Genomic DNA, 13405 nt, shown 5'->3' with positions numbered 1-13405 from the left:
ATTCATGCCAGGTGGATGGAAGTAGTCTGCTCTCTTTACAATAGTAAAGTTCCAGCCTGTTACAGAATAGCCACATTACTTCCAGTATTATCGTAGGTAATGAAGGAACTGGCCAGTGCGCAAATGAGTAAATAAATTGATAAAGTCATCATTCTCGATGGAACACTACACGAAGTCAGGAGAGGCAGGTCCGGTGTTCCCGACCCTTTAATAAAATAGAAAAGTTAGATGTCCTGATAATGCCATATGGTAATGGTTCACATATTAGTCCTCGGTTTCATGAAAGCCTTTGACACAGTGTCCCATGTACTTCTCAAAGTGAAAGCTGCTGAGATGGGTTTAACTGACTCACTTCAATCTTGCCTTCGAAACTACCTAAGGAACAGGCCGTTTTTTACCAAGGCAAACAGATTGCACGCTATTTGAAGGGTCTCAACATTGAGGGTTCCACAAGGAAAAGTCTTACTTCTACTACTGTTCCTGATCTATATCAACTACATGTTAAGTACAAAAGAATCGGCGGAACTGACCTGTTCAGACGATGCAAGAATCCCGATGTCCATAAAAAGCGAAAAGCATTCACCTGAGTTTCAAAAGGATCTTACAACTTTTGTGGGGTGAGCAGTAGACAATAGGTTAAAACACGACTATCGGAATGCACTATCATGAACATTCTGCCTTTGTTGACACAAAAGAGGTAAACCCTACACGAAAATTCACTCCAGATTGTCACTTCAGAGAGTATTCTCGTACTTGTAACGACGGATAGCTTAAGGTACCCGCTCAGACTTCATAAAAGATGCACCTAAGGCAAGTGCGATTTAGAGTTGTTCCTAACACTTTAAAACTTACGCACGGCCCCAACTTCAAGTCCACAACGTAGTTACGCCTTCTGTTCAAGAGAGATTCAGGTCTCACAGACCAAGTACAAAACCAGGCAACTAAAAGGAGGATAGGACTCAGACATAAATCTAACAAAGACAAACTCCAAAATCCGGGATTATTATCGTTGAGCAAACTGAGAAATAAGAGACAGTTTGATAACAGTGTACAATAAATAAAGTACGCCAAGCCACTGCAACACGGGCATATCAAAGTATCACCACCACACTTCTCGAAGCAAACTTCGAAGGACTGCACGGAGATTTGGAATCTGTTCTCTTCCTCTAGCCGTCTGGAGAAAGTGAAGAACTTCACATGGATTTGACTACAATACTTGACCGAGTTCATTCTTCTGACAGTATGGATCAAGACGACCTAGGCAAGCATTACTGTCGACCATCAAGAAAACATACTCTTGAACATTATGGTCTTTGAACAAAATTAACTAAAAGCCGTCAAAACATGAATAAAACTAACGGATAATTAGTCTCTTGAAAAGAGTTCGGAAGGCCCACAATTATTGATTCAGTAGGTGCGCAGTTGAATTCAGCACTATCTGTTTCTTCAAATTATACTACCGCCAAACAATTGACGAATAAAGCATGGAGTAAAAGTACTAGAAATTTATTTGTCCAACCCGATTAATAAAACCCAGAATAAACCGGAGGAGGGTGAAACGGTTTAAACCAAACCTAATCATATTTTAGTGCAAACTTCAATGAATGATCAATCTTTACTAAATACCGTCAAGAGAACCAACTCAGCATGATCAATAATATTTAAAAGTAAGCTAAAGGAAGATTGATGTAGGTTTTTAGATCTCCATAATCCAGACTTTATTTCAAGAACAGAAAAGGCATTTCGTTTGTGGTTAAATAATGCTGTAATGGTAAATAAATTCCCGAAATCAGTAGCTTGGTAAGTCTCTGAAAATTGATGATGACCGCATTAGTTCTAATAAAGTCATCTAGCTGAACGAGCTCGGTCATGCATCCACATCAGATCACGAGTGAGTACGCCGTGCTTCACATCTCCTAAGACCACTAGCCAACTTAGATTTGTCAGTTATCGATATATCTGTAGGTCAGTGAAATGTCACTGAGCCCTAGCCAAATCATCCGGCAGGCGGGTCACTGAATATCGAACGGTTCATCGACCCTCGTCTGAGCCAAGAACAACCAACGCGCATTAGTATATCGTACACCATGGACTGACCCATGAGGTGGTGGTCACGCTTTCGACTTTACCTACTTTAACTAATATATTTCTGTAATGACTTCCGTTGTTTTGTACAATCTTCAAAGCATCGATAGTACCTTGATGCGACGAAGAGATAGTGCATGTTAGGTGCTGACCTCGAGGTGTGACTTCGACGTCAGCTGTTGGTCACACTACTCCCGTCTAACTGGATTAGGACTGCAATCATTCGACATAGATCATCTAAGTTGGTGGTCAGCATATCGATAGTCTGTCAAATATATCTTGGAACCCCTTCGCTTCCAGTTTCTGATTTGCCTGGGTTGGCACGTTCCGATTATAAATGGTGTTACTCATGAGGCTGTTGTCAAACTCCGAATACTTGTGGCATCTTTAATTCTGTATCCCATAAAATTACAAATTACCCTAGTAAATGCTATAAAGCAAAGTCTGATGCTATGAACGACATTAATGAAAATTTCTTTCTATAATATTTTCACAAGCCAAAATTATTCACTGAAATAGTTGTTTGTTTGCTGTAGCTCTACAAATTTGACCTCGACAGGGTTGTTAAATGCTCACATCTAATCTCGTGAATGCATCATATTAGTCTCAAGAATGACGTTCCTTTGCTACAGAAGTGACTCGATTGATGAAAGTAGGCCTAAACATTTTTCGTCCAGAATCTTTAGATCTTGCACTAAAGCAGGCCAGAGTACTCATCGAGGATGCCGAAAATGTAAGATTGTGTTATATTTATGAGAGTACTTTAGTACCGTTCGATAAATCACAAGCTGGACAAACATAGTTTGATTATGTATGAATTGTCGCACGGTCTGCGTTTAACGATACTTCATCGAGCTTCCTTAGTGGTATTGTTCTTGCTTCCATTCTTCGAATGGCCTTCCTCCCTGACAATGTCGTCCGATATCAGGTTGAAACTAAAACCTCCAAATCTACCATGTGGAGTCACAGAAGGAATAGAGTTTTTGTGTTTGTTGATCATATCTATCCAATCAATTTTGCTGGTGAGTCTCTACGTTCTGTATCCGTATAGAGATTCTTAAACTATAAATTACTATCTGTGAATATCACCAATTATATGTATTTATAATCCGACATCAATTCATCGATATCAATTTAGGGTTAAAATCTTGAGAGGAACGAATTGTATGCTTTGAGGGTTACTTAGTTTCTCGATAATAACTCATGAATAATTAAATGGTCAAAACTATTTTTTTCGTTTCCATTTTATTTTAGACGTTTAAAAACATTTTCTCATTGACAGATAGACGAATGTAAAAGACATTACTCTGCCTAACCTAGTTGTCCATGTAGTACACTCCAACGAAACTTTCGACGTTTTGAGTCATATAGAAAGTTAAGGTAGTAAGCGACAAAATAATAAGTAATGCCAAAACGAATGTTATTTGTAAGACATTTTAATTGAAAACCAACTACAAATAAATTGAACTCAAAAGGTCAGTTTTCTTTTCGACATCAACGGCCTGAAATGGCACATAAACATGCTAAACAGTAGATTAGAACGAGAAAGGTGAATAACTTCACGATATGAAGGGTATCCTAGAATATACGTGTCGCCTTGATGCTGTATAAATGCAGAAATAGAAGGCGATGTCAGCCTGGAGATATTTTTCAGCGTAGATGGCGACAGAAAAAATAAGGAACAACGTGATAAGAGCTTTATTTTGTAAAAATAAACGTAGCATACTGAATGCAAATATAGCTACAAAAGTAATCTTCCAAACACTAGATGAAGTATAAATGAACTGAGATCACAAAATACTTAACCTTCCTGTAATTTTAAACCAAGTTTTACATTGAGCTTTACTCATCTGCCACTTGCCAAGATTTTACAGTGTCATAAAAGCGACAAAACCGTTTTTACTTTATAGTTATAGATATTTTGTAACATAAACGAGTAGTTTCTTTATGCAGAATTCTAAACTAAAAAGCGTTTTGGGAGGACATCAGAAATTATCTAGTATAAGAGTGTGGACCACGTTTTGGTAGAAGCCTGATGAAAAGCAAATTTTCAATTCTTTTAAAGTAATCAATACCTGGAAATTGAATGTTTTTCTGTACATTTTATGCAGATTGTACAATATTCTTTTATGACCAGGTTTAACTTTATTCTATATATTTAATGTCAGGACGAATAAACGTTTTAAATTCAACATTATCGTAAAAGTTTAAACAACCAAAAGTTTGCTTAATGACAAGACTAACTATATTAGCGCTCAACAATCTGTTAGATAAATTCTCGAACAACAAACTACCTACAGTTTAAAACATACTATTTAAAAATGTAAAATTACCGGCCAAACTACTGTATCATCCTATTACAAATCTTGTAATTAAGATATATATTTGTCATTATCTAATTAAATTATTCCACTTAGATCATCTGTATTTGGCCGGTATTTATAAGTAATGAAGAAATAGCTAAACACAGTCAATCAAGCAGGAACATGATATCATGATGAAAATAACTATTTCGCTAATCGGTGCATTAAGTTCTGATGGGTTTATTAACCGTTTTACCTTACATATACCGACGAATTCGTCGCTAGGGTTAATAGATAGACTGTTCACAATTAGACGTTTAACCGTATTTAGTTACACAAAACGTATTTTAAGATTACTAAGTACAAGTCTACTTACCGAACCGCTTTCTAAAAAAAAGCGAATAACGTTGGTGATTTTAGCTTTCAAAAAAGCTTTATTTTTGTCTTTAAAAACTGTGCTCAAAGTATTCTAAAATTTTATTTTCTGCCCACTGTCTGTAATCAAATGACCTGACAACTTTAAGTATTTGGACCATCTTGTATTTTAATCTGCTAATTAAAAAGATAATTTCAGATAAGTTTTTGTAGATATTATAGTAATTTAATAGTTAAGATCATGAGTCAGTTGAAGCTAGACCACCGTGGAAAACCTGCAAGCACTGGACGGCCGTTTCGTCCTACTGTGGGACTCCTTAGCAGTGCGCATCCACGACCTCGCCCCCTGCGAGATTCGAATGCAGGACCTACTGGTTTCGCGCGCGAGCACTTAACCACTAGACCAATGAGCCGGCGTCCAATGGTGTTAATATCTAGCTTCAAATAATCCACTTAATTGAGCGACACATCCATCATTGTCATCAGTGAGTTACTATCTCACAACAGTTCAGTGCTTTCAGGTTTTCCATGGTGGTCCAGCTTCAAGTGACTCATGATCTTAACTATTGAAAAAGATAATTGTTTAATATTGTGTTTTGATATTCACTCTGGGTGCACAAAATTAGCTAACTGACTGTAAACTGGTTTTATAGATTTTTATACATTGCGCCAACTATTTTGCGTACAATTTTTTAGTCAGGAGCATTTGGACTTCCCTGGGTTCGTGAAAATCCGTGGTTAATTGGAAAACATATTTTCCTTGTAATTTATCTTTTGGACCTTATAGTTTCTTTGTCACTTCGATGCTCCGAAGTAAGATATAAAACTAGATTACACTTGAATATTATTTTATATAAAAATTTGCTTAAATTAAAAATATCTGAAAAATAACTTCAATATGGGCTATTTTGTATTTGACCAATATTTAATTCCGTGTACATTTCAGCCTAATTTGTTTATCTTAAAGTAAATGCAGAACTCAATAATCAGACTTCCTCTTATACATATAATAATATATATATATGTTAACCACGGATTAATTAACGAAATTTTATTCACGTCAAATGTTTGTACTTATCATTTTTGATCAGCTTTTCACCGTCACTATATTAGCAGAAATGCTATTAACAGGTTACGAGAATCAGTATCTATAAATGGCGTCGTAATCAGTGTGTCCGGAAATCTGACGCGTACCTGAACTTCCGTAAGGCCTCAAAAATAGTGATCATAGACGCATTATGCACTTTTCTAATAACAAGCGCTAATTTAAAGTTTCAAGCTTTAACCAGAATGGAACTGACTCAAGGAAACTTCGTCACATATATAAATGTGAAAGTATCAGGCTGGGTTTGGAGTTTTGTTCAAATATACAAAAACCAGTCTAAATAATCCAAAACTGAATTTGCCTTTAATTTGTGATTATTTGTTAAGGGCTGCACTTATTCAGTCCGTTTATGGCATATGTATCTCTTGTGAAAATTGCTTCGATATTCTTGTCCAGTAGCATAAGTTACTACTGAAAGTTGCCATCTTTTCAAAAATTGCTACGAGTATTCTCAATAATTTGACTTATGTAAGGAATATATATTATCCTCAGATCACACAAATTTATGCTTAGATACCAATAAACGTTTGTGAGTACAAAATTATTTACGTTTTCGGATTGAAACATAATCAATATTTTGTCCAGGTATTATTTATCAAATGACAACTGTAGGCCACAAATAGACCAATTTTATTTTATATGACGAGCTTATTTTACCATTTGTTGTCTGATTTTACACTGTTCTAGTTTAAGCGAAACAAAATTAATCTAAATGTTTTTGGTTCATATAGTATTATCGCATTCGTCGTCTTATTCGGCCGTATTTTCTTATCAGTAGCTCACAATTAATGAAGAAAGTTTTAAAGTGTTACAGAAGAACACTGCCAACACTTTTTAAGTAAGCTGAAAACATTCCATTTAGTATTTTTTGATTGAGAGTTATGTGAATTCATTTTAGTCTTAATGGCCCCTATTTTTTCATTCTGTTTTGTTAGTTGACATGTTCCTAAGCTTTGTACCTAAGCTTCCTAAGTTAAACTATCAATTATCATTTGGAATTAAAAATCACCTGATCAATAAAACAAATAGAATAGTATTACGAATACGAGTATTGAAAAACGCAGAGAACACAACTTACCAATACGCTCAAATTACTACTGTAATGATAGCTCAAGGATGACTGTTTACCACTGAGTCGAAATATATTGCCAGAATGTTCTTCCTTTCCTAAAGTCACGGATACTCATACATTGCTTATCTGAAGAAAAACAGATCCTTGGAACATCATCAAAAGGCGTTTGCTTCCTTGTTTAGATGAGTAAACAGGATTTTTATCCCCATAGTAGATATCAGTAAGTTATTTAAACCCTTAAGCCATAAAGACAGTAAAAATTAATGATAAAACAACATTTATGACCCTATACACATTACAGTTAGACTAATGTTTGAGAGATTCTTTTAGCCAATATGTGATTTTGAAATGAAAAATACTTTCGGGAATTTTTTCATAATTTAATGTATGCGGATAACTGTAGCCGCCGAAAGATTGAAGATTTTTAATCAAATTAGTTCACAGTAAAGTGGAAAAACATGTTAGAGCTTAGAAGTGTAATACATCAGCATCAAGTACTGCGATGAGTAAAGACGTGTTGGATTAGTTACTATAGCCAGTTGATCATAATATAAGTTACTGAGGAATGACCATTAACTTCTAATTACTTCTCAAAAACTTTAACATTTATTCTTTTTTAATTTGGCCTCAAGTATTTGATTTTCTATATCATCGACATATTACTTATCAAAATATTTAAGTAGAGAATCAGGTGAATGACTTTCGGACAGTGAGAGATATAATTACATATTGTCTCTAATAGTTACTCTTATCATCAGTGTAAATTTCGCATCAAATCACTTAAGTCATAAAGAGGTTAATTTTCCTTATGAAATATAAATTATGCCTTTTGAAGGAAAAAATCATCTTTTGGCTTTCAAGTCATGTAATGTAGTTTTTGAGGTTTATCTGTTAAAAGCATAAGCTAATAATGTTCTTGATCTACTAGTTTCTTTCTTTTTTAATCATTCACTTCGTGTACTACTTTCTTGGCGAAAATAATCAAGTCTTCTATTCCTGCTGGGATTTTGGTTAATTTCGGCTACTTTAGTTGCAATGTGCGTTTTCAATAAACCAAATCGAGATTTAACTAAGAATAGTGTAAGTTAAAATAGTATGTCTTTTAATGATAATTTGTCTTTGTAGTTCTTATTTAAACGATAAATATTAAAAAAATTATAACCTTTAGAATACAGCTAGAAAACGTTTTATATTTTGCTTAATATTGGTTGGAATCTCACCCGAAAAAGGTTAAGAACTACATAGAATCAAATGAAGGGCAGGATAACTTTGAACTGATTCCAGTTGTATGTTGATCAATAATGAATTTCGTAAAGCGACAACATATAACTGGCCAGGAACCAGGGATTTTCTAGGTTCGATCCCACATAAAGGATCGACATTACCTATTTCTTAGAAGTCACAAATCGATGTGAAATATCTGTACCTAAATTTCTGATAATTAATAAGTTTGTAGCAGATATTAAAGTAAAATTTAATAACTGGCTTTAAGATTTCACTTGCATGGCATTGTTCATAGTAGTGAATTGGTGATCTAGGTAATTAACTCACTTATTTTTGAAAGGTATAATTCTGTTTTACTCAATATCCAGGAGTAAATATTCAATGACCACAGTACTTAATAAAATCACCGAGACAGACTCACGTGTTTGAAAAACTAGACGTTTCACTACTCTGTTTCAGTTTATCCAATATTTGTAACCTTACTAATAATATGTCAGTAATTTGATAGGAACGTATCAGAGTATTACAAGCTTTAGTTCCGACGAAAACAGTAATACTATCTAGGTATGTTGTCAAAAGTATAAAAACTAAATATAATAAAGCAGTTCACTATATTATTATTAGTGAATGTATTTGCATGACTGTACTTTACATGATGTGAATAGGCATTTTCTAGAGGTTGAAAGCAAAATAACGAAAGACAAATTAGAAGGTTGAATAAATACGATATCGTTTTACCAGGTAATTAAAATGAAATCTGCAAATTAAAACTGAAGAAGATATTTACCTCTCTACGATCATGAATAGCCTGTATTTGCTAAAATGATACATCAAGTTTTACTTCTACGCAAAGTTATAAGTGAATCATAAAATTTATTTGCATTCTTTGTCTAAGACAAGTTTTCATTTGTAAAATATATCATACATTATTAACCCGAAATTGTATTGGATAAATGCCGTAACATTATAGTAAACATTAATTTACTCTTGGTAGCCATGTTAAGTGATTTGCTAATTTTTTACAGGTCGTCAATACCACAACTACTGCATTCACTGACTTTTATGATACATTATTCAGTCTTTTGGTACTTTTAACCACAACGAATCATCCTGATAGTAAGTCAAATGATTTCGAAAAGAAGTTTTTATATGGAATGTGTTTAGTGTTTTAATAGTAGTTAAAAAGCAGTATAGTTTTTTAAATTAAAGGTTTTCAATAAAAACAACCACTTCAAGTTTAGGATCATTTGTTAGTATCTTAATAGACAGTTAGTTTTAAGTGACGTGGGAGTGTTCGTAAAATTTGAAGTAGATTTTATCATTCACTAACAAAAGTCAGAGAATCGTTGTACAACAGGAGCCACCGGACATTTTGTTCAAAAACTGAACTTAAAAGCTTCATATCATTCTCCGAAGATGGTATAGTTGTGATACTGATTTGAAATGTAACGGTTTACACTTTTTAATTTCAGTTAGCTGACGATATGGCACAATCCTCACCCAATATCATATGTGAATAAATGTTTCACATTTGACTGCTTTATTTCTACATATTAAAACTAAATTATAAAATGATTTTGAATATTTAAAATATATATATATACATGAGTAGTACTTTTATTGAAAATGAGCGGTTACATTAATCCCAAGTTTTACATCAAATGCAACGATTCGAATAGTTTGGCACAAGGTCTCGTCATTCAAAGAATTTAGGTCAACCAAAATCAGTGAACTATAACATTAAAATCGACTGTACCTCAATACACTTATTTCTATTGTGTTTGTGGGCCTAGATAATAAAACCAATATTACAGTTCAAAACTTAAACATGTGAATCGTAAAAAGACAAAAAGGCATTTAGAATGGATTAGTGATTTTTGTAAAAAGAAGAGTTAAATAAATATGAGCAAGTGAAGTAAGCGATCACCATAAATGAAATTGCAAATTTTTTTGCACTCGTTTGGTTTGAAACCATGGTGGTCTGTGAGTGTGTTTATACATAATACGACAATGTTAACAATCCACTCTTCTTTACAGTACAAGGTTTGTGTGATTGATAATATGAAGTAGTTATAACGAATTTGTTAATTTAATAAATGGTGTTTTATCAGGTGAACAAAGTTCATTAAAAGAAAAGATAGAAGAGAACACTGAACAAAATTTAAAAAATCATTCAAATCAAGTAAATTAACCATTCCGATTCTTGTCTTTTGAAAAGCAGAGTTTTCATTGAATATCGGGGAAGACGTTAGTTAAGATAAACTCAACTAAATTAGAAAAAATTAATCAGTGAACACTGAGATCAGTTGAATCCAATGGACTCATCAGCATATATTCGAATTATATTATTATGTTATTTATAGTTAACGAAAAGACACAAATCTGTATTTCTAGAAAAATCAATAACCTAATGTTATTGAAACAGAGCTACATAAAGGGGCTTCTAGTTGAATAAACTCTGAGTGGTGACCAATGACACGTCTCTCCATCAAACCCTGTTGACTAAGTTGAACTGTTAAGTGGTATGAGATAGCCTGAAGGACACTTATGGTCTGGGTTTCGTTGTATTTGTTAGCCGTGAGTAAGGTGTATCTGTAATCTGTAAGAACTGGTGCTCATGGAAGATTTAGAACTCTAAAATCTGGATCTCAGTTTGAAATGTTACCACATAGTTTTGTTAAAGTGACTAAATGTGTAATCTAGAACGTAAGTTTGTTTCTGTGTTCCCCAACTTCTGAATGAAGGAGAATGTTTTTAAGGAAAAGTACTACTAAAACTGTTTGTTAGTGTTTTGAACCATCTTGAAGAACATGTTAAATACAAACTAGTTCATAACGATGAATTAGGCAAAGATTTTAATCTTCATTTGACAAATGTCAATAAAATAAACAAACAGTGAATGGTATTTTTGATTTATATTTAATTCTTTTGCCTTAATTCGTTGAAATAGTATTATCGTAATACTATGTTATATTTCTGTTTTATAGTTTTAATTCCACCATATAATGGGAACAGAGGAACAGCAATTTTCTCAATTGTTTATCTTGGTGTAGGATTGTATGTACTTTTGAACATTCTCACAGCTGCTGTATATAGTGAGTTCAGTGGTTATTTAATGGTAAGTAATTCAACTCCAAATTATAGAATATTAATTTATTCAATAGGTAAATATAATTTTGTTCAAAAATAAAAGCTTAGTTAGATATGTTAATCTAGTTGGTCTATTAACTAAACGGTTGGTGTAATTAGGTTGAAAAACACTAGTCTTGTTTATGCTTAAAGTGGAAAATTATGAATCACTACTTAATCATAATTATATGTTTAAGATTCTTGATGGATACAATAGAGATATGTTATAAATTACTGAAGATATTCAGTTGTCATAAAAAAACAACTTGTTGTTCATTACTGAATACATTTATTTTTATTTTCTCCATAGATTCAGGTTTTATTTTTGAAATAGGTATACCTATGGAGTAACTAAACTAAATAAGCACTAGGCATGGTTGATTTCAAAAGTTATAACGTTTCTTTGTGAAAACGTAGCCCCAACAAATGAATAAACATCATATTTATATACTTTGTTAAAATCTAAATACCCTAATTGTCATTTAAGTTCATTGCATATATAATTTAATGAATGATTTAAGAAGGTTGAAAAAGAATGTTCGAATTATGTGAAGTTTTGTTCAATTATCTATAATAGAAAAACTATCAACTAGCTTATATTGACCTTATTTTAGAAGGTTGTATAGTCAGCTTGTAAAAACAATACATTATTAAGCAGGTTTTATTATTCTCTTCATTTGCATTTCATAACTCACTTTTGAAAGTCTTCAGTACAAACGCGTTTGATGAGACGTCGAGTTGCAACAAGAGCAGCTTTTGAAGTATTAAAATATGAACATAAGTGAGTTTGGTTTTTAATGTTTTATCTTAAAATTAATTGTATACTATAAAAAATAAACAAATTTTGTTGTATATTCGCAACCTAATAAATTGAAAGTTTTTTCTAAAATGTTTTACTTTTGCCTGTCCATAACATTTAAACTTTTCCGAATCGTGGAATGTTCCTATATTTTAATCTTCACAAATCATGGAATGATATGTAATCTGATTTTCATCATAGATCGGCATCAGCTTAGAAACCACATGAAGGGCAGGTATCATTGAACATCATTTTCATTTAATTCGACCAAATATTAATAAAGTAACTCCTAGTAAAGAAGTTCCAAATGGATTTAGAAGTTTTAGTATGAAGTCCTAACCAGTGATGTTTAGTGATTTTCCAAAAGTAACAGATAATGGACGACATTCGTTCTTTATGACGAACTAAATGTAATTGAAAATGTGGTTCATTTAACTTTAACCCAGTCGCTTGAAAAAATACCCTCTCCATGAAACCTCACAGTCATAAATTCAGTCTCCAGCTACGAATTAAATTCGAACTGGTGATGAATCGCAAAATAAGATATAAAAACTAGCCAATTCTTCCTTGTTTTAAACTGTTTCCCAGGCAATAGCGATCCATTACAGTAACTACAGTTCTTACGGATACGATTTCCACAACTTATGCATTCATATTTAACTCTTTCAGCAGTTCAAATTCTTGAGTTTCCTGGAGAAATTAAACTTCATCAACACAATAAGAACACATTTTTTCAGAAATTACATAAAATTAATTTACATGCATACAGATTATGTGTAATGTTTTGAAACTTTAGCTAATCAATGATAAGAATATTTTTATAATAGAAATTAGGCTTCGTTTTAAAGAATTTATACAATTGAATTATTTTCAAACATTTGCATAAATGGAAGAGTTTGACTATTTTTATGATAATTGAAAAGTACTTGTGCAAACATATAGTCATTTTAGTTCAATTCGATATTTTCAATTTATGTCAAACTTGACGAGTTAATTTTAAATTTCACTTGTAGTCATAGTGAAAAATGTAATGGTTCTTCTTCAGTGTTATTGAATTGTTATTGATTTTTTAAAGGGACTAAATTTGTATTTATATCACATAAGGGTGAAAAAAGTAAATTAGTGATCTGTAAATCTTATGTACCTGAGAATCTGGAGATTGTTGAATCAAATTAAAATAGTTTATATCACTTATTTACTTTGAATAGAAAACCACTGAAAGTCAGGGATAGTTGAACATTCATTTTGTCGTAGTATAAAAATCTTCATCACTGTACATGAACAATCTTTACTTCAAATCACCAAATATTCTG

At 32.6% G+C, this 13405-nt stretch overlaps 1 protein-coding gene across 1 annotated transcript in view; it reads left to right on the top strand.

The window, feature by feature from the left end:
* Nucleotides 1-2624: 2624 nt before the first annotated feature.
* TPCN2 (Two pore calcium channel protein 2) overlaps nt 2625-13405 on the top strand; it is a 40915-nt gene continuing 30134 nt past the window's right edge. The window contains exons 1-9 of the mRNA XM_012942399.2: nt 2625-2737; nt 2772-2818; nt 2853-3107; nt 5460-5576; nt 6600-6706; nt 7927-8020; nt 9190-9280; nt 11152-11282; nt 11998-12074. Coding sequence (XP_012797853.2) covers nt 2698-2737; nt 2772-2818; nt 2853-3107; nt 5460-5576; nt 6600-6706; nt 7927-8020; nt 9190-9280; nt 11152-11282; nt 11998-12074 — 959 coding nt within the window. The 5' untranslated portion in view covers nt 2625-2697. The remainder of the gene's footprint in view (nt 2738-2771; nt 2819-2852; nt 3108-5459; nt 5577-6599; nt 6707-7926; nt 8021-9189; nt 9281-11151; nt 11283-11997; nt 12075-13405) is intronic.

Source organism: Schistosoma haematobium, chromosome ZW (assembly GCF_000699445.3).
Source record: "Schistosoma haematobium chromosome ZW, whole genome shotgun sequence".
Lineage (NCBI taxonomy): Eukaryota > Metazoa > Platyhelminthes > Trematoda > Strigeidida > Schistosomatidae > Schistosoma > Schistosoma haematobium.
Note: the sequence above shows the minus strand (reverse complement) of the source record. Positions and strands in the feature narration are given on the sequence as shown.